The 22,257-nt window shown below is 34.8% G+C and overlaps 2 protein-coding genes across 2 annotated transcripts; both read right to left on the bottom strand.

Moving 5' to 3' along the window:
- Positions 1 to 3,529: 3,529 nt before the first annotated feature.
- Positions 3,530 to 8,522, bottom strand: LOC112023736 (probable LRR receptor-like serine/threonine-protein kinase At3g47570). Its single transcript, XM_024056359.2, is given in 3 exon segments — positions 3,530 to 3,858; positions 4,267 to 4,743; positions 5,746 to 8,522. Coding segments are annotated over 2 exon segments (3,171 nt in total). The 5' UTR covers positions 8,441 to 8,522; the 3' UTR covers positions 3,530 to 3,858; position 4,267.
- A 1,957-nt stretch (positions 8,523 to 10,479) lies between these two features.
- Positions 10,480 to 14,446, bottom strand: LOC112023766 (probable LRR receptor-like serine/threonine-protein kinase At3g47570). Its single transcript, XM_065763202.1, has 3 exons — positions 13,491 to 14,446; positions 11,758 to 12,410; positions 10,480 to 10,943 (listed from the first exon to the last, which is right to left on the bottom strand). The coding sequence occupies exons 1-3, from the start codon at positions 14,444 to 14,446 to the stop codon at positions 10,480 to 10,482; spliced, it is 2,073 nt and encodes a 690-aa protein (XP_065619274.1).
- Positions 14,447 to 22,257: the final 7,811 nt, after the last annotated feature.

Raw genomic sequence — 22,257 nt, forward strand, 5'->3', positions numbered from 1 at the left:
AAAGGAGAGGGGGGGGGGGGGGGGGGGGCATGTACAAAAGGAAGTAATTGTTGACAAACATAGCACTTACTCTTTTTCCTTCAATTTCAAGATTACGCAGGACGAAGGAAGAAGGCTTCGGCCTGAGACAATAAAAGGCGAGAGTACGAGGGTCCACAAGATCTTCCCAACTCTCAATCGTCAGCGCGTATTCAACTGCTTTCTGCACATGCTCCTTATACCTACTCTTAAGTTTAGGTCGCCTCTTCACTGCACAGAACGAGGGATAAAGGAGTCAATAGAGATAACAGTAAGCAAAACAAAATACAGATGACTAGAAGAAGTAATGATGCACCTAAGGTCGGGGTTCCCCACTGACGATGCAACCTCAGGAGATCACCCCAAACCTCGCCAGAGGGAGTCTCAAAATCATCCCCTGACACAAAGAAAAACCTGGACTTTCAATACCTGAAAGATGAAGGTAAACCCTTGACAATCCTGGTCCTCTGTTCCCAAGGCACCAATTCGTAGTACCCATGCTCCTTAGACTCTTTCAGACGATATAGGTAGATAAGCTCATTTACCTTGATCATATCCCTGTCTTAGCGGCCAGCCATATCCCCATACAACTGACCACTATCCTCTATGAGTTGGGCATAAGCTGCCTCGGAGCAATACCAAAGCAGTCTAAGAGCTCTATAAGGAAAGGATGGACGGGCAACCTCAACCCATAGATGAAGACAGACTCGTAAAAGCATACCTCCCCGAGAAAGAAATGACAGGCCCGATCATTCCTCTACTAGGTTACTGCTAGACGATAACCTAGTCGTAAGCTCACTGGACCTGACCTCAAACATTTCTTCCGCTCTTTCACCACGTTCTCAAACCAATCAAGTGACTGACGAAGCAAAGGCAACAAATCAACCAATGCAACAGCCAAACTATTACCCTAAAAAACAAAGTTCTCAAGGTGTGGAAAAACCCCTAGAGACCCCCCTAGATGCGCGAAAAGGAAAGAAATTGAGGGGAAAGCTATCCTAACCACAGAACCACTAACCATGGAAAAACTAGAAGACACAAGAAAGATAAATCCCAAAAACCCCGAGACCCAAAAGCAAACACAAAAAAGAAAAGGAAAGAAAATTAGAAATCCACCATAGTATATATATCTGTGTCAAAAAGAGAGAAGAAAAAGGAAAAGAAACATACCTCGGTGGAAAAAGGAAAACCCTACCACGCACCAGTTCGGATAAAAGTCACAGAGAAAAATTGGAGAAGAAAACACTTGGAGCAGCGAATAGAAGTTCGAAAAGGCGAAAGAGAAAGTTAAAGAGAAAAGAAGTTTAAAAACCAAAAGCCCAAGAAACTAAAATTCAGCGGGAAACCCAAGGGTCATATAATTGGAGCATTAACTCCACCAGTCAGAATGTGCCATGTGGTCACACTGCCACTATGCATTTAATACAGAGCGAAATTCCAAGCGCCACATACAACACAGTAAAAACCTTTAATCTTCCATGGTCGTCCTGACATGTCATGACGACCACAAAAGCTAGGGGGCAGCTGATGGGACTGACGAGATGGACCTCCCATGACGAATCCTTTTATACTGACGAAACCGTCTTGATGGACGAAACAACCAAATGTTCCCGACAATATAACCGCACCACTGACAAGGTAGAGAAGCCATTAAATGAAGACAATGAATAATTTGGGCGGTTATAGGGCCAGCTATACAGACCGTTGGAAGCCCATTAAAAATCATATTATTGGGGATGAAGTGTTACCCAAAGGAGTATTAAAACTACCATAATAGCCACAACGGCTAGGAACGAAGAGAACATATATATATATATATATATATATAACACTCCAAGCACCAACACAAGGTACATACACACTAAGAGATATCTTTTGCTCTGTTACATTGCACTACTCTTTTCCAAAAAGTTTCTTTGTACTGACTTTAGCATTGGAGACGTTGTGACAGGCATCACATCAATGACCATTCTAAGGGGGTTGATCAATTATTTCTGCAATCGCAAGGGGTGATGTCTTGAATCCATCTGGACGCATTTAAGACTGACGAATTTGAACTTCATCATTCTGAAATGTCTAAGGACGGCAAATATATGCAGTTTCCAAAACTGGATGGAACGCTTCCTTCCAAATTGCTCTGTGATAAGTAAAGTTTGACCAATTGAGTGAGGTTACCTATAAGTTATTGTCACGTAGGTTGACCAACTTGAGAAAGCTAAAATTTCCTACATAAGGTGATATGGATCCATGCAAAGTATAGCCTTGTAGGTTCAAGGCTGTGACTCTTTGATGCTGGTGGCTGCATGTAACTCCATGCCAGTTGCACAAGTGGATAGAATCATTCCAAGAGCTCAAGATTTTATGTGGATCATTGGCTATCAGTTCTTTGAATTTAAGCAAAGCCAACTGATCAGTCTCATTTGTTGGATCAGAAACAATGTTGGTCGTTTGCAAGTGTAATAGACTTATAGAAAAGAGAAGAATAGCATGAACGTATTTAAGCCATATCACACGAAACTTGGGGTGTAGTGAAGCTTTATTGGTATCAAGCAGATGGTGAAATGTTGGTGCTAGGAAAAGAGAGATATAGAGAATTATGTTGAGCAAAAATGAGACTTTTAGCAGGGGTCAGTTATGGTATGAACTTAACTGTAATACTTCTTTTGAAATTTTCTCTAACCACAATATTTTTTTCATGTAAATTATATGATTTTTTTGCTACTGAACTCACTGTCCTCATGCAAGACTTAAAAAGTCGTTTCTCACATTCCTCCACACACCAAAAAAGCACTTATGATACTTTAACTGATTTGTTAATGATAAATTATGGTAGTAAATTTGTGAGAAAGTAGAAACTGAACCAAAAAAAAAAACAAACGTGTTTGTTATTGTATGTTGTTTTGATGCTAAACACGCTAGATTATTCATCCAGGTTAGGTAAATTATGACCCTATTCCAAATTTTCTTCTTCTTCTTTTTTTTTTTTTTTTTTTTTTTTTTCCTATTTTCCTTTTCATATGATTTGATAAGAAGACTAAATCAATATTTTATTTAAATGGATTAAGATTGGCGTAATTAATATTGATCTGTCAAATTCATAGTATGCATGTTGAAGATGAAAATTTCATCATGCGCTCCTATAAAAGATGATGATGGTTGGTTGATTCCATTTGTTACTTGACACATCTTATTCCTCATTTTCAATTCCTCTGTTTGAAGTTGAACCTATTTTTTACTTAATCTTCATTTCCCGAGCATGTAACAATCTTTTAAAACGATAGTATAATATGTGAGTTGTGCTGTAACATAGCTTGATAAACAACACATTACACAAAAATAAATAGATAAACCCTTCAGAGATTTTAAAACCTCTCTTCCCCATTATATTTAGATCCTTTTTAGAGATTTTAAATTTTTTTAAAAATCATTAAAAAAACTCTATTTTTGGAGAAACTTATAGATACATGTCATGTGTTTAATAAAAATTCAAATAAAACCATTGTCGTTGATATTCCCAATACAAAAGGGCTTTCAGCAATTGGATTGATTATCAATAGAAAACAAAATACATACACACCATAGTTTTTCTTTTTCTTTTTTCCTAAATACAAAGTAACTATTGACTATACTCTAGAACCTGAAGTAGAAGTGTTCAATATGCTTGTACTTCGAAAAAGTGGCAATATGCATACACAAGTAGGACCGCCATATCCCAAAGAAGAAAATATAAGGAAATCATTCCATGAACATTTTGACAAAGGAGATTGAACTAGCACACCTATATATGCTCAATAGTGACATGAAAGAGGTTTTAGTGATCTCTTTTGATAGTTTCATGCTCTGCAGTCAAAGTACAAAGTTCGTTATATTTATTATTCCCCTTACTATAAAGTAAAACCATGAAAGTAGAAACAAGAACAACTGTTGCATCTGCATGAGAGCATTAAAAAAATTGAATATGAAAGAACCTTTTGTAAGATTTTGGGTCTAAAAATGAGAAAATTCTAGTCTAACATTTGATTGTTAGTAAGAATTGAAAAATCTAACTATTTATACAACTAAGATCATTTATCAAAATAATAAAAAACGGCCACGATTCCATTTATGCAAAATTAATAGGAAACAAAAGAAATAAAACTCAGTGGCCAATCTATGACTCTTAGGACGGTCTTCAATCGTTTTAGAAGAAAATTGTCATTGATGATTTTATTATTTAGCCAGATTTAAATTTAAAATATTTGGAAGTACCTTAAACTTGGATTCTCCTAAATCCACCTCTACTGATACCAGAACCAAGAAAAGCACTTTTGATCAAATGTAGTTCTCTGGTAACTTCCTTCATCTTCATTCTGTCTTTTGATGACTCCATTGAACAAGCAAGTCCAGTTTCAAGGATTGATGCTAAGCACTTATGCACATTGGGATCCATTTGGCAGAAGTTCAAAATACCTTGAGTTTCTTCGTCTACTTGCATTCCATTGCCATTATTATCTTCTGTGGTTGCCACTATTGCTGTTGGAGCTTCATCAACTTCTCTTGGAAGAAGGATTGGGTTCACAATTTGAACAAGATTTTCAGGCAGTGCCATCTTAGCAAAATTGTGAAGATTGAGACCATCTTTAAACATGTCATCAGTGGGTCTCCTTCCTATGAACATCTCCAGTAATAATATACCATAGCTATACACGTCCCCCTCTATTGATGCCTTACCACCCATGCCATACTCTACAATTTAATTATGATATGTAAGAAAATTTTGTTGTTGTTTACAATGATATTTGGAATTTAATGCAATTACAAATTCATTTGATTAGGTACAATAGCAAAAAAAAAATGTTGAACCTAAAGAAGAATATGAATATAGAAGCCATCATTTCAAAATTTCAAGTTAAAAGTAGTGGCAATATGTGCGTGCATGTGTGCATGTTCTAGTGTGACATGTTCATAAATTCTCTTTATTATATATTTTTTGGTATATCTGTTACTTTATATACCCATCAAAGAGTTTGTAAACTTCTTCATGTGGAACAAATCTATTTAAGAAACAGATTCACTTCCTTCTATATCAGTTTCACAATCTACATTAGATTTATAACCAGGAGGCAATATTTTTTAATTTTGTGTAGGATGGAAAATGTGGTTAATGGTTAGGAATAGGATAGTCTAATCAAATTATATTTGCAATTGGTATGAACATGGTAGGTACTAAGGCCTTGGCTGCCCCATGTTCAACTAAAATCATGGTTCCTATTACTTGTCGCTACTTGAATAATGTCTGTTGACAAGTTTTTCAGGACACGAGTTAACGTCACAAAATTATAGCACAGATCTCTTTTGAGACCAGCTCTACCATATTTGCTATGACAAACTGACAAGCAATCATTAGTCACTCATCACAAACATATGGTGTTGGGGAAATCAATGCCTGAAAAACAAAGATACTTAGTCAAAAGATAGTCAACAATGTCTCAAGACTCTCAACTAATAAAGCAAATTTATCAAGGCTTAAAACATGTTTAATGCTTTGGTTTGCTTTAAATACTTCAATTAAAAGAAAATTGTAAATTAAGTGGCTAGGTGAGCTTCTATGTGTGCAAGTTGAGAGAGAGGGAAAGAGAGAATTTTAGTATTCTCTCCTGATAATAAGGTAATTTCAAAAAATAGAAAAAAAAAAATATTTGTAAAGATGTTGCGGGAGTTTAGGTAGAAGAATTGGAAAGATGTTACCTGGAGCAGCATAACCAATTGATCCCTTTATCCCAATTGTACTACTTTGCTTTCTAGAAGAATCATCAGTAATTGGGAGGAGCCTTGCTAAACCAAAATCGCTTACATGAGCAACCATGTCATTATCAAGAAGAACATTGCTTGGCTTTAAGTCACAATGAATTATTGATTGCATAGAATGGTTGTGAAGATAATCCATTGCAAAAGCCACATCAATTGCAATATTTAGCCTTTGAAGAAGGCTCAAGTTCCTTGGTTGATTTTCGTTGACAAACTCTGGATGCAGCCAAATATCTAAGCTCCCATTTGTCATGAATTCAAAGACTAGAGCTTTGAATTGATTCCCACTGTAATCTATGCTGGAGCAACATGTTAATATCTTAACAAGATTCCGATGCCGGATATTTCATAATGCATTGCATTCAGCCATGAAACTTTTGGAAGCTCCCTTGTGTTGAAGGTTAAGGACCTTTATAGCAACTATCCTTTCTTCCGGATCAAGAGCTCCTTTATATACAGAACCAAAACTGCCGGAACCAATTAAATTATTTGGAGAAAATCCACTAGTTGCTTGAAAGAGTTCTTCGTAAGAAACATTTGGAAGAAGGTCTTTTGTTGAAACCATAGAAGATGGCTTCTTTCTTGATCTTTTTATCCAATAAAGAACAAAAATGGATGAAAACAAAAAGAAAAATAGAACAATGGAAATAATTGCAATTGCTATTTTGAATCCAATGGACTTTCTTGGTTTCATGGCATTTATAGGGCATTTTGGCAACTGCAATTTTGGTATACTATCACAAAGTTTAGCATTACCAATCAATAATATCACACTTGTGTTTCCGAAAACACCTTCAGTAAGTACCTCACCCTCAAAATTATTGAATGAAAGATTCAATTTTTCTAAAAGAGGAAGCTTCTCTAAACCCTTTGGAATGGATCCTGATAAGTTATTTTGAGAAAAATCTAGACGTTGAAGACTTTTCAAAGAAGCCATAGATGATGGTATGGCTCCTTCAAAAGAATTCCCTTCAAGGTATAGGAGTTCCAACGTCGAACAATTTCCTATAGATATAGGAATTTCACCAGAAAAATTATTGTTAGAGATATCTAGTTCGATAATATGTTTCAGATTGCCTACTTCAAAAGGTAGTGTGCTAGTGAATGAGTTATGAGATAAATTGAGGTGTAGTAGTTGAAGGGCAGAAGGATCAATAAGTTGCTGGGGTATGGGTCTGTTAAGGTTATTTTGTGAGATGTCCAAGAGTTGCAAATTTTGGCAGTTTACTATACTTGGAGGCATGGTTCCTTCAAATCTGTTTTCTTGTAGGTCGAGTTGGAACAACCGAGTAAGGTTGCCTATGAAGGTTGGTATTTCTCCAGACAATCTATTGCCACCTAATTCCAATAGTTGCATCTTTCGAAACCCCCCAAAACTAGTAGGAATGACACCTATGAAATGATTATTTCCCATGCCCAAGATATATAAATTGATGAGATTCTCTAATGATGCAGGAATAGTTCCAGATATTTCATTGCCTCCTAAATATAATGTAGTGAGTTGGGTTGACAAGTTGGATACAGAATTGGACAGAACACCTCCAAATTGATTATGACTTAAATCCAACACACTAAGTTTACTACAATTTCTCAAAGATGTTAAGAAACGGAAATCCCATCTTAGAAAATTGTTACCCAAACTTAGATAATTAAGATCCAACAAATTACCCAAATTATTTGAAACTGGTCCTTGAAAATTGTTCTCACTTAAATCAATAGATTGAAGTTGAGTTGCATTGCATAATGAAGTAGGGAGTGGCCCAGAGAACTCATTTTCACTAAAATAAAGAAATCGGAGATCAGGAAGAGTGAGGACTATGTTGGCTGGAAGTGTGCCACTAAGTTGGTTACTTGCAACTGAAACGAGTTGGAGAGATGACACATTGTAAAGAGAGGAAGGGATTGTACCTGACAATTTATTGCTCAAAATTGTGAACGCAAATAAGCCTTGTAATTGGCCTATGGAATTTGGAATATTTTCCATTAAATTATTAACCTCAACATCAAAATGTGAGAGCAGTGAAAGATTTCCTAGAGAAGATGGGATCTCTCCTTCCAAATTGTTATTAGGAAGCCAAAGCAGTTCCAGTTTCGTTAAAGAGCCTAGCTCCACTGAAATCTTCCCTTTAAGCTTATTATCACCAAGCTGAATGAACCAGAGATTGGAGCAATTGGACAAGATGGTTGGTATTTCCCCCTCTAACTTGTTATTGTTAAGAGAGAGCTGTTGCAGTCGGAACAAATGACTGACTTCTTGTGGAATTTCGCCATAGAAGCTGTTACTTTGGAGGTTGATGAACCCAAGAAAGCTGAGGTTTCCAATATAAGTTGATATGGATCCACGTAAGCCATGGCTCTGTAGGTCCAAGGTTGTGACTCTTTGGTGCCAACGGCTGCATGTGATTCCACGCCAGTTGCAGAAGTGCACAGAGTCATTCCATGAGCTCAAAATGTTATATGGATCATGATCTACAGATTCTTTGAATTTGAGCAAAGCCAAACGATCAGTCTCATTTGTTAGAGTAGTGGCAGCAATGGAGGGTTGCAAACAGAGGAGACTGCTTGTGGAGAAGAGAAGAATCACACAAAGGTACATTAAACAAAATGCGTAAAAATTGGTTTGGTGAAGCATCATTTGGTTTGGAAAATCAAGGAAGCTAGTGGAATATTTGGTGTCAGGCAACCAAGTGGAGTGTTCGACTTTTATGTCAAAACCATTTCTGGCAATATCAATCGTTTATTAAGATAGAGATGATACGAGGAGACTTAACCTTAAAGGTTTGTTTGTTATTTCGAATAGAACTTATTTTGCTGAAATTGAAAATTAAAAATTGAAAATATTGTAACAAAATAATTTTTAAATATATAAATAATGTCGTGGGACTTATTTTTAATAAAAAATTATTGAAAAATAAAAATTGTGGGTCTCATAAACAGTGCACGAATGCACTGTTTATGGAAGAATTAGTAAAAAAAAAAAAAAAAGAGGCTGAAAACGTGGACGTGTAGCCGCAATTGTTCTTCCACTCTTTCTCTTTCTACTTATTTTATTTTTCCTTTTTGTCTCTTCCTGATTTAATCAATCATCTACATCAAATTTCTCAAAAGATTTTTTTTTTTTTTGAGAAATTCAGTGAGTAAACAGAAAGTAGCTGTAAGCATGTAACATCACCCTAAAACTTGAATATCTTGCGTAAACGTCAAACGTGGTGTAAAATAATCTTGGTCCATTCATTGAATGTGGAAAAAGGCAAAGAGCGAACTGACAAGCACCGAGGTTTGCAGAGTGTCAAACATGGTGGAAAATTATGATGGTCCAAATTCATTCAATGTGGAAAAGGCAACTTGGCAAACAGGGCAGGAAAATTTGATATCTTGTGAAGTGTCCAACACGATGGAAATTATCTGGTCCCAAACATCAAATGTGGAGCTGCTAAAACGGCCCAAGCATCCAAATTCAAATGTGAAACTATTAAGATCAATTAATTATGAACTCTCCCGTTAAAGAGCCATCCAAACATTTTTCATTATTCATTAAATCATTTAAACAACTAAAAATACAGGTGGATAATTTAAAAGTTGTCATGTTGTGAGTTGGAAAAACTTTCTTCCAAACTAGTTTAAAAGAAAATTATCTTTTAAACTTTCTTAATTCTTGTGTAAATTGGAAAACTAAAGGGAAAAATAAGGATTTCATCAATAAGTTAACGAGCAAATTAAGAACACTTTTGCTTATCCCATTGCAAATTAGCATACAAAAACATTGCAACTCTAGCAAAATACGATTTAAACAACTAAAAGAAGTCATTGTCGTTTCTATAAACCTCAGGGAGATTGCTGTAATAAGTCATTTGAACAAGATGAAATAGGAAGAATAAAGATGTGATTAAAAGGAGTCATTGCCCTAGTGATACATGTGATATTACCCTTACCATTACATGACATGGAGTCGATGAGTCAACTCCACAGACCCCATTTTTTTATTCAGCAAGAGAGAGAGAGAGAGAGAGAGAGAGTAGGATCATCTATTATTCAAACATTCAAATAAAAATATTTTTCCAGACATCCAGGTTTTCAGAAATTGCATAGATTATACTCAAGTACAACACAAGAATACACACATATAGCACATCATATTTTGCATACATGAGTAAGAACCAAAAGAAGCCACCAGCTGATTGTTTCAACCAAGGAGATTAAACAAGCGCGCATGAGACCACATGTCACGTACAAATACAAATGCCAAGTCTTTACTCAACAGGGGTAACAAGGAGATTCCACTGATCTCTTCAAGTAGTTTATTGCTCCTAAAATTCAAGTAAAAAGGAGTTATGTTCTACTAAATATCATTATACCAGAAACAAGAACATGTTTTGCACGAGACCATTAAAAAACAGATGAGAATTAAAGTACCTTATCCAGTAGGGTCCTGGGTCTAAATAACACAGAAAAAAAAAAAAAACAAAACAAAACAAAACAAAAGAAAAAATAGTGAGAATAGATATCTATCAAAAAAAGTTTTAAAAATATTTCATGCTTGTGTTTGTGGAATATAATTGTGACAAAGAAAGAAGACATAATGGCTAGTAATTAGTTTATGAAATAATTGTCATGTGCAATTTTACTTGAGCAAATTCAAATTTGAAATATAGCAATACCTCAACTTGAATTCTACTAGCTAAGCCCTCCTCTTTGGATCCTGGAGCCAAGAAAAGTATTTTTTATCAAATGTAATTCCTTGGTAACTTCCTCCATATTCATTCTTTCTTTTGGGGACTCTGAGGAACAGGCAAGACCAATTTCAAGGACTAAGACTAAGCACTTATGCACATTAGCATCCATTTGGCATTGGTTCACAATACCATGAGTTTCTTCATCTGCTTCAATTTCATTTTCATTATTATCTTCTCTAGCTACCACTGTTGTTGTTGGCATTTCTTTAACTTCTCTTTGGAGAAGGATTGGTTCTACAATCTGAACAAGTCTTTCTGGCAATGCCATCTTAACAAAATTATGAAGATTGAGACCATCTTTGAACATTTCATCAGTGGGTCTCTTTCCCAAGAACATCTCTAGTAGAAATATTCCATAGCTATACGTGTCACCCTCCGTTGAAGCCTCACCACCCATGCCATACTCTATACACATTATGTTATGTTAGGAGATTTTTTAGATCTTGTTTAACAAAAAAATTAAAATTAAATTGAATTCAAGGAAAATCACGATGAGAGATGCCATGATTTCAAAATTTCTAATAAGAAAAGAGAGAGAGAGAGAGAGAGAGAGAGAAGTTCTACTTCAGAATAATACTTTAGGGCCTAGCCTAGTGCAAGGAGGCAATATCTATGGTTTAGATATATAGAAAAGGAAATATGGCTAATGGATAGATTAGGATAATCTAATCAAGCATTGGACGCATTTGATATCGCCTAGGCCCCATGTTCACTACAAATTCATGTCCTCTAATTATCCATTATTTGAACTTTATTTATTGATAACTTGTTCAGATTAAGATACGTACATGAATAAAATGCACAAAATTGTAGCATAGATCTGTTTTGAGGGCAGCTATACCATATTTGATATAGCCGATTGGCAATCTATCATCACAAACACATAGTGTTGAGGAAATAAATGCTTTAAAAAAAGCAAGCCAAGTGAATGGATAGCCAGTAATATCTGTCAACTAATCAAATTTATGATTTATCAAGGCTTAAATCATATTTAAGCTTTTCTTACTTTGAATTTTTTATGTAGAAATTAAATTTTGCGTATGTGTGTTTCCATGTTGCATGTTGTGAGAGATAATGTTATGTTGCTTGCATGTTATGAGAGATCATCTTATTTTGATAGCAAGGTAATTGCTAAAAATAACATACAATATGTTTCAAACAATTTATTTACTATATCTGTTAGGATAATTTAGGATTTAGATAGTCAAAAAGACATTACCTGGAGCAACATAGCCAATAGATCCCTTTATTCCAATTGTGCTCGTTTGTTTTTGAGAAGAATCATCCGTAGTTGAGAGGAGCCTCGCTAAGCCAAAATCGCTTACATGAGCAACCATATCATTATCAAGAAGAATATTGCTTGGCTTTAAATCACAATGAATGATTGGTGGAACAGAATGGTTGTGAAGATAATTCAATGCTGAAGCAACATCAATTGCAACATTCAGTCTTTGAAGAAGGCTTAAGTCTCGCGTTTGATCTTCACCGTCTATCTCTGGATGCAACCAGATATCTAGACTCCCATTTGTCATGAATTCAAAGACTAGAGCTTTGAATTGGTTTCCACCATAATCCATGCTGGAGCAACATGTTAATATCTTGACAAGATTCCTATGTCGGATATTTCTTAAGATATTACATTCGGCCATAAAGCTCTTGGAAGCACCCTTGTGTTTAAGGTTAAGGACCTTCACGGCAATTAATGTTTCCTCTGGATGAAGAACTCCTTTATATACAGAGCCAAAACTGCCAGATCCAATCAAATTACTCGAAGAAAATCCATTAGTTGCCTGTTCAAGCATTCCATAGGAAACATTTGGAAGGAGGTCTATTGTTGAGGCTAGAGAAGACGAATTCTTTTTTGGTTTTTTCCTCCAATAACGAACAAGAAAGAATGAAAACAGGAGGAAAAGTAGAACAAAAAATACAGCTGCAATTATTAGCTTGAAAGCAAGGGAATTTCTTGACTTCTTAACTTTGATAGGACATGCAGGCAACTGCAATTCCGGGACACCCCCACAAAGTTTAGCATTTCCTATCACTGATGTTGCACTTTTATTTTTGAAAACTCCTCCTATTGGTACCTCACCCTCAATATCATTGAATGAGAGATTCAAATTTTCTAAATATCGAAGTTTCTCTAAACCCTTTGGAATCAATCCTGATAGGTTATTTCTTGAAACATCTAGATATTGAAGGCCTTTCAAGGAAGCAATAGATGAAGGTATGGATCCTTTAAAGGAATTCCATTGCAGGCTAAGATATTCCAAGTTCAAACAGTTTCCTATGGAACTAGGAATGTTCCCAGACAAATTATTTGCAGAGATGTCCAGATAGTTAATATTGTTTAGACTATCTACTTCAGAAGGGAGTTCTCCAGTAAATGAGTTGTATGATAAATCGAGTAACGTAAGTGAAGAAAGATCAATAACCGGCTGGGGAATGGATCCATTAAGGTTATTTTGTGAAATGTTGAAGAGCTGCAAATTTTGGCAGTTTATAATACTTGGAGGTATGGTTCCTTCAAATCTATTTTCATCTAAATTGAGTCGGAACATTTGAGTAAGATTGCCTATGGAGGCTGGTATTTCTCCTGAAAGTTTGTTTCCATTTAAAGCCAATACTTGTATCTTTTTAAACCCTCCGAAACTAGTGGGAATGACACCTGTGAAGTGATTGTTATCTAAGCCCAAGATAATTAAGTTGACAAGATTCCCTAATGATGCAGGAATAGATCCAGATATTTTGTTGTCTCCAAAATATAAATTAGTGAGTTGGGTTGACAAGTTGGATACAGAATTGGGCAAAACACTACCGAATTGGTTTGTAGTTATATCCAATAATTTAAGTATACTACAGTTTCCTAAAGATGTTAAGAAACTGAGATCCCCTCCTAGGTAATTGGCTCTCAATCGTAGTGTGAAAAGATTTGGGAGATTTCCTAAATTTGTTGGAACTAATCCCGAAAATTTGTTCTCACCTAAATCAATTCTTTGAAGCTGAGTTGCATTGCATAATGAAGTAGGGATTGGCCCAGAGAACTCATTTCCCGCAAATGGAAGAAGTAGGACATTAGGAAGATTGAGGCCTATGTTGGCTGGAATTGTGCCACTAAGTTGGTTGTATGAAACTGAAATGACTTGGAGAGATGACACATTGTAAAGAGAGGAAGGGATCATACCTGAAATTTTATTAACGGAAATTGAAAACCGTTCTAAGACTTTTAATCGGCCTATGGCATCTGGAATATTTCCCACCAAATTATTGCTGGCCATGGTAAGTATTCTTAGTGATGAAATATTTCCTAAAGATGAAGGAATGCCTCCTGTCAGATTGTTTCTAGAAACTTGAAATACTTCAAGCTTCAACAAAAGGCCTAGCTCGGCTGGAATCTTCCCTTTAAGCTTATTCAGATGAAGATTTATGAACCTGAGATTGGAGCAGTTGGACAAGCTAGATGGTATATTCCCTTCCAGCGTGTTATTGTTAAGATTGAGTGCTTGTAGTCGGGACAAATGTTTGACTTCTTGTGGAATTTTACCATAGAAGCTGGTGTTTTGGAGATTGATGGACCTAAGAAAGCTGAGGTTGCCAATGTAAGGTGATATCGGTCCACGTAACTTAAAGTTATTTAAGTTCAAGGCCGTGACTCTTTGGTGCCTGCGGCCACATGTGATTCCAAGCCAATTGCAGAAGTGCATAGAGTCATTCCATGAGCTCAATCTGTTATCTGGATCATGAGTTACAGATTCCTTGAATTTGAGCAAAGCCAATCGATCAGTCTCGTTTGTTGGAGCAATAGCAGTAATGGTGGGTTGCAAGCAAAGTAGGCATATGGAAAAGAGAAAAAACACATGAAGGTATATAGAACAAGATGATGCACACAAATTGGTTTGGTGAATCGCCATTTGATTTGGAGAAGAAGATAGCTGGTGAAATATTTGATGTCGGGCAAATAGGTGAAATGGAGATAGCGGATTAATCCCTTTAGGTAACCAAACATTCGTGGCAATATCAAACGTTTATTAGAATGGCATTATATAAGGAAACTTGACCTCTACTTGGTTTTATTTTTATTTTTTTTCTTTTTTATAGAATGGCATTATAGACTTGACCTAGCCTTTCTACTTGGTTTATTCTTTCTTTTTGTCTCTCTTCCTAATTTTTAGAATTACATTATATGAGGAGACTTGATCTTAGTCTTTCTACTTTGAATGATTCTTACTTTTCTTTTTCTTTTCCTAATCTTAATTATTCATCAACATCGAATGTGAAACCATTTAGTTGAATTAAGAATTCCAGGAGGACCCGAGAAAGAGAAAGAGAAGCAAATTTGTTTTAGTTGGTCCCAAAACTCTTGGGTTTAAGAAAGATTGGTATGGGACCCACGTTCAGCTAAGAAAATTTCTTCCAAGTAATAGTCTACACGGTCTGCCAGCACCGGGTTTCCACAGCTTGGACCATCAAGGTTCTGTACATGGCCCACATTTGACAAACTGTATATTCTACATACCCTCTTCCAACCATTTTGGGCTCTTCTTAATTCCTTCACCCGATGGACCAACCTCTTGCTCTCTTTCCCTACATGAACCACCAACTCCATGACCACGAGTCCATGAAAAAGTCCTCTGCATTCAATACCATTCGTTTTTTCTGCTTCCAATAACCCTGTTAATGCTTGCCTTGCGATACACTTTTAGGATGGTAAACAAACCAAGTATTAAAAATTCAAGCTCCTTCATTTAATTTTATTTTGAACACAAATCGAGTTCAAGCTCATCACCAAACAAGATTATATGTTCAAATTTGTTTCATTTACTTGATTAACTTATTTTTTTTCTTATATATAATAAAATCATGACTAAAATGTTTTACCACTTCACAAATCTATAATTTTTTACTATAAATAATAATTTTATATCATATGAACCAATTTATAAATTTATACAACCCAATTTTCAAGTCTATATAAATATATTTTTAGACGAGTATATATATAAATAAATATATATATATATATATATAATTTGAGTCCTCATGTTCATAAATTTGTTTATGAACACATTATTATATTTGAATTTGGCTCATTTAATAATTGAGCCTAAAGTTGGGTTTGAGCTTAACTTTTTACAAAACAAACGAACATAAACAAGTTTTTTCTTGAGCCAAGCTCAAACTGTTCATATATAATCATAAACAACGATCTCTTATTCACTTGCTCAATAAGTAAACAATCAGACTTAGCTGAACTTATTAGACGTGCCACCATAATTATTTGGGATGAAGCACCAATGGTAAATCAATATGCACTCAAATCTTTAGATAGAACACTGAAAGATATTACGAAAGTAAATTTACCTTTTGGTGGGAATGTGCTAATTTTGGGGGGAGATTTTCATCAAATACTTCCGGTTGTTCCAAATGGTACAAAGGAAGAAATGATTGATGCATGCATAGTCAAGTCCCCATTATGGAAAGATGTCAAAGTGTTACATTTGAAGCAGAATATGAGGTTTGTCAACGATGAAGAGTTTGTTGAGTATATACAACACATCGATGATGGAATGAACCATTTATAATGGATGAGTTGATTAAACTACCCCTTCAATGGCAATGCAATGGGAGGGTCAGCATTCTATATACAACTTGATTGATTAAGTTTTTCCAAGTTTGCAAGAACATGCCAATGATGCAAGATACATGGTTGATAGGGCTTTGCTAACACCTATAAATGATGATGTTGAACAACTTAATGCAAAGACAATTTCTCAATTTCCAAGAGATGAGTTTACGTTACATTCTTTTTAATTGGGGTAAATTTGGAGCTGATTAAGTCTGAAATGGAGTAATTAGAGCATATTAATGTTAATTAGCTTGTAACCACATACATATGCATGAATATACTTAAAATATATACATTAAAATGCATAGTATAATTCTTACCTATATAATTTAAATATTATTGATAGTCAATCTTATATATTTTTTTAACTCTTTAAAAAGTCTTGTAAGAATATTATTAGATAGAAAATGTAAATTGTTCATATTTTTTAAATTTTTTATGTTCATTAATGTAACACCCCAAACCCATACCAAAGATTTAGATGCACAACCCGTCTTATAAATAATCAGCACTAATATAACGGAATAGAGCGTAATTAAATATCCACAAATATACTTCAAGACCATCAAAATATTTCCTATGAAATCCATAAAACAAAAACTTTAACAATAAAGGCTCCAAATACAAACTCAAAGAGTTCCACAAATGCCAAACTCACTATCCTAAGAAAATATACTAAAACAGTCCATCAACTAACATAGCTCTAAAAGAAGTCTTCAATCTATGTCTCCAAAGATCTACCACCAAAAGATATTTCACTACTCTAATCTGAAAGGGTGGAGAAAGGGGGGTGAGCTAGAAGCCCAATAAGAGACTACATAACATGAGGATGTCTTTCAAAATAAAACATTAGTATCATTGACAAAATATAGTCTTTACAAAACATTTACAAATAGTTTTAATAGTAATATAATAATTCTATAAAACTGTCAAGAATAAAACATTTAACTATAACGCTGTAATCATTAAATAAAATAATAATCACTTTAGTTAGCCAAAATACACTAAATAGGTGGAAACAATGTATTATAACGATAAACAATTTTTCCACTTATAAAGATCAATAACAATATAATAGTATTTTGATATGGAAAACATTAAACACCAGCCAGACAAAAACATAAGCTGCTAAACACTTGGTGGGTGATTCCCATAGGCAACAATAACACTAACCTCAAAGAGGCAACACTGGCTCCAAAAAGCAAACAATAACACTCCACCACACCACAATAACACTACTTCGACCGAAGACCAACACTTAACCTTGTGTTGGCAAAGGTTGTAGACTGTCTAACTGACCGTTTGAAAACATTCTTACTTTATTACGATATTGCCAATATTAATCATATATCATATAACAAATACTTTCTCAAAAATATAGTTTTGAGTCATTCTTAACTTATACAGTTTCAAAGTAATTTATAAGAAATAATAAAATTTAGGTATGTATAAAGCATTAATAATGGTATAAGTTTTTGGAAACTTTACTTTTGCAATTATGTATATATAAATATATTTTTACCAAAAATATATATGAATATATATGTCTTGAGAGACGTCATGTTCTAAAGTCCACTTACCTCAAATCACCAAAACACGTTAGATCTCAACTATCCAAGCTGATGTCACTCGAACCTAATACACAAATAGATGACTTTGCTGTGTTAAGCCATACTTACACTATTTATATGGACAAAATTGCTTTTTGCCCTTTTCTGAAAAAAAATCCAGCATTTTGCCCTATGTCTCAAACTAATTAGGGAAATGCCCCTCTTTTGAAAATCGAGTTTCTGAAAATCGAGTTAGGCCCTATAGCGGCGTTTTTAGGGACCCTATAGTGACGTTTTAAGGACCTATAGTGACGTTTTGTAACTCGATTTTCATAAAATCGAGTTATAGGTAAAAAAAAAGGAAAAAAATTGCATGTAACTCGACTTTATAAAAATCGAGTTACAAAACGTCACTATAGGTCTTTAAAACGTCACTATAGGGTCCCTAAAAACGCCGCTATAGAGCCTAACTCGATTTTCAGAAACTCGATTTTCAAAAGAGGGGCATTTCCCTAATTAGTTTGAGAAAGAGGGCAAAATGCTGGATTTTTTTTCAGAAAGGGGCAAAAAGCAATTTTCTCCCTATTTATATAAACCATTCATGCTATCCCTCTTCCAAAATCACATATGGACCTTTATACATCATACTTACATCTCATGATAGTCTATTGGATATAGGGAATTCGATCTCAATTAGGGTATTGATATCATGTAATCTTATGACTCACCATGCTATGTACATCATCAATTTCGACTCTTTACTCTCTACATATACATAGGTACCTATCATGCCACTTAATAAAGTCATAACGTAGAAACTTTGAGAAATCTTATACCATTGACATAGAGATATCTTGCACCATGTAATATTTTAATATAAACTCTACTATATGAAGATAAACAACACGTATCTTTAACCTACGATACCACACGCAATCAATAATCAACTTGTTAATAGTTACCTTGATGCCGTCTTTGTCAAGTTTGGCAATAATCCTTTTTGCCGTAGCTTTTAGCATCCAGCGTCTCTCTCTACCTTTCATGTGACTAACTTAAAAGACCCAGTATATATACCTCTAAAATAACACTCCAATTCAGTCTAGGAAGGTCAATCCCACTCCAATTAGTACTCTTAAATAACACTCCTACTTGGGCTAGAATTTAAGACCCACTAAAACTTAAATAAGCTTCGAAGACTTTAATTCCCACTAAAACTCATATTAAGGTTGTTTGGATGGGCTAAAACTCTAAAGAATTCCAATAACACTTAAACTCCTAATCCAAATAGAAAATCTTTTATCCTTTTCCTTAACTGATAAGGAGACTAAAAGTTAAATATGAATAATCTACAAAATAACTATTCATGTTACATCTTCTTTTATTTATTTTCTTTGTAGTGACCTTAATATAGAATAATATCACCTTCAAAATAAATTAAATAATTCATCAATTCCACTCTAGAAGCAATTAAATTCAATTTAAGTGAGGCGAGTGTTACAATTAATTCTAAATTCTTTGGTTTTTGAATGGTACTTTACTTTCAAGAAATCAAGTACTGGATAATTTTTTTTTTCACTTTTTTTTCTTTTGTAAATTTTATATTATTAAGTGGATTATAAATACTCCCTCCGTCCCAAATTATTTGGCCTTATTCCATTTTAGGATGTCCCAAAATTATGTCTTATTTGAAAAGTCAAACATCATTAATTTACTAACATCCCTTTATGCCTTTAATTTATTTGTCGGAGCATTTTTTTAAATTAAAAACCTAAATTTTAAAATCCACTATACATGCCATCTTTATTCCCAAAAAAAAACCTTCATCAAAGAAAAAAAAAATTGTTTAAGGGTAATTTAGGAAATTTATAACTTTTTTCAAAGAGATAAGGTAGTTAATGATGTTTCCCTAAATAATTGAGTTTTTCTAACTAAGCCAAACAATTTAGGATGGAAGGAGTATTTAAGATAGTAATTAGTATTTAGATTATGGACTGTAGAGTGATTTATCTTTTTTTTTTTTTTTTTTTTTGTACTTTACTTTCAAGAAATCAAGCACATTTTTTTTTTCTTTTGTAAATTTTTTTCATTTATTCATTTCTAGCAACTATATTTTTCAAATTCTCAACCACTATATTTTTTAAATCTCCAAGGTTATCATTTTTGGTAACATTTTAATTTGAAATTTATCAAATCTATATAATTTGGAATGAAATTATTCATTACTTGTTCCCTACAAAATTCATTAATTATTCAAATTCTCAGCCACTATATTTTTTTCCCTACAGCTCTTGAATTGAAAAAATGGCAAAACTTAGATACAATACCTTAGGTTTCCTACTTAAAATTTTGACATCTGTCCTATTTAACAACCCAAGCAAACGGCGTTAAAATTAAAAATTATTTCCTTCTTTCTTTCTTTCTTTCTTTCTTTCTTTTTTTTTTTTTCTTTTTTTTCTTTTTTTTTTCTTTCTTTCTTCCTTCTTTTTCCCATACCCATGGCTTAAAATCTCCAGTTTTCTCAGTAACCAAACAGGAAAGATCAAAAAATAAAAGCTAGATCTACTCGGTTTCAAACCAAAAAACACACACAAGAGAGAAAGAGATCTGAAAGCAGGGAAAGGAGGTAAGGCTTAGATTGGGGCAGAGGCAGAGGACGAAGGGACAGTGAGCGGTGGAGGAGGATGAGGAGTAGAAGTAGCAGACAAAGAAGGGAGATGCGGGGACGAGTGCGAGTGGTGATGGTGGTGAGAAACCTCGCCATAAGCGTAGTCGCTAAGGGTGGCGCCGATAAGATACATGGCGTAAGAAGTGTGCGCGGCGGTGAAGGCATTGCGCACAGGCACTACCTCTTTCATGTAGAGCTGTTGATCTTTGCATCGAGACACGGCTTCTTCATTCTCGATCTTGGACTGAATACCTTCTAGTTTTTTTTTTTTTTTTCCTCTCTTTCTTCTCTGAATTTCAAACACACATAGAGAGAAGAAAGAGAGCGAAAGATAGAGCAAAGAGAAAACCTAAATTCGATTGGGTTTAGAAATGGGGATTGGGATGAAAAGTTGGAAGAATCAAAGACGTAAAAGACAGATTAGTAGAAGTAAACACATACACACACACCGAGAGAGAGAGAGAGAGAGAGAGAGAGAATTTTTTTTTTTTTTTTTTTTTCTTCCTTCTTTTTCCCATACCCATGGCTTAAAATCTCCAGCTTTCTCAGTAACCAAACAGGAAAGATCAAAAAATAAAAGCTAGATCTACTCGGTTTCAAACCAAAAAACACACACAAGAGAGAAAGAGATCTGAAAGCGAGGAAAGGAGGTAAGGCTTAGATTGGGGCAGAGGCGGAGGACGAAGGGACAGTGAGCGGTGGAGGAGGATGAGGAGTAGAAGTAGCAGACAAAGAAGGGAGATGCGGGGCCGAGTGCGAGTGGTGATGGTGGTGAGAAACCTCGCCATAAGCGTAGTTGCTAAGGGCGGCGCCAATGTTCTTGAGATACGTGGCGTAAGAAGTGTGCGCGGCGGTGAAGGCGTTGCGCACATGCACTACCTCTTTCATGTAGAGCTGTTGATCTTTGCATCGAGACACGGCTTCTTCATTCTCGATCTTGGACTGAATACCTTATAGTTTTTTTTTTTTCTCTCTTTCTTCTCTGAATTTCAAACACACATAGAGAGAAGAAAGAGAGCAAAAGATAGAGCAGAGAGAAAACCTAAATTCGATTGGGTTTAGAAATGGGGATTGGGATGAAAAGTTGGAAGAATCAAAGACGTAAAAGACAGATTAGTAGAAGTAAACACATACACACACACCGAGAGAGAGAGAGAGAGAGAGAGAGAGAATCATATATCAGAAAAGAAAGAAAGGAAATAGATACACGCATACACAGTGCACACACCGAGAGAGAGATATTAGATATATATATATTTTTTTTAACGCCGTTTGTTTGGTTGTTAAATTGGACAAATGTCAAAATTTTAAGTATGAAACTTAAGGTACTATACCTAAGTTTTGCCCTTGAAAAAATAACGCGGTTTGATGCTAACATGAAGAAGAATTGAATTATTTTCACATTAGATGTTCCACATTTTTCCAATCCAATGGGAATGGTATTAATTAGTAATGTTTGATAGTTTCACATGGGTTGCTTGGACGATGTTTAACAATTTCATAACTCACCCTGCTTTTAAAGGAAATGTATGCGGATTCGGACAGATCGAGGCGACGATAACACACCAATTGAATGCTGAGTTGGTATTCCGATGTCAGCTTTTATTTTCTCCCACAGTTGATGTGTTTAATTCATGATTTTCCACCGTGTTTGACACTTCGCAAGGTATTAAATTTGTCCTTGTTGCTTGCGAAAAACGATGCGAGTAATTTCAACAGTCTCAAGTTTCAAGTCGTCTTTTAACAGATTTGGTTCTAATGGTCCGCCGATTTTCTCACCAAATAAAGAAAATACTATCGTAAAATTAATATCGGGCAGCACGCCCATATCGTGTTTACACAGCAACTATGACCTGAGGTCTTTAGACAGGAAAAAAGGGA

This window comes from Quercus suber, unplaced genomic scaffold, assembly GCF_002906115.3.
Source record: "Quercus suber isolate HL8 unplaced genomic scaffold, Cork oak 2.0 scaffold_20, whole genome shotgun sequence".
Taxonomy (NCBI): domain Eukaryota; kingdom Viridiplantae; phylum Streptophyta; class Magnoliopsida; order Fagales; family Fagaceae; genus Quercus; species Quercus suber.

Bases quoted from the DNA above. Each gene is read 5' to 3' on its own strand.
- LOC112023766 (XM_065763202.1), bottom strand. From the start codon at position 14,446: ATGGCGATTCACCAAACCAATTTGTGTGCATCATCTTGTTCTATATAC. The intron at 12,411-13,490 runs AACAAATTTAGG...TCGTTATTGGAG, and splicing joins AAATTTTCGGGATTAGTTCC to GAAAAAACCAAAAAAGAATT. The intron at 10,944-11,757 runs GTAATGTCTTTT...TAATGTGTATAG, and splicing joins TATTGGCTATGTTGCTCCAG to AGTATGGCATGGGTGGTGAG.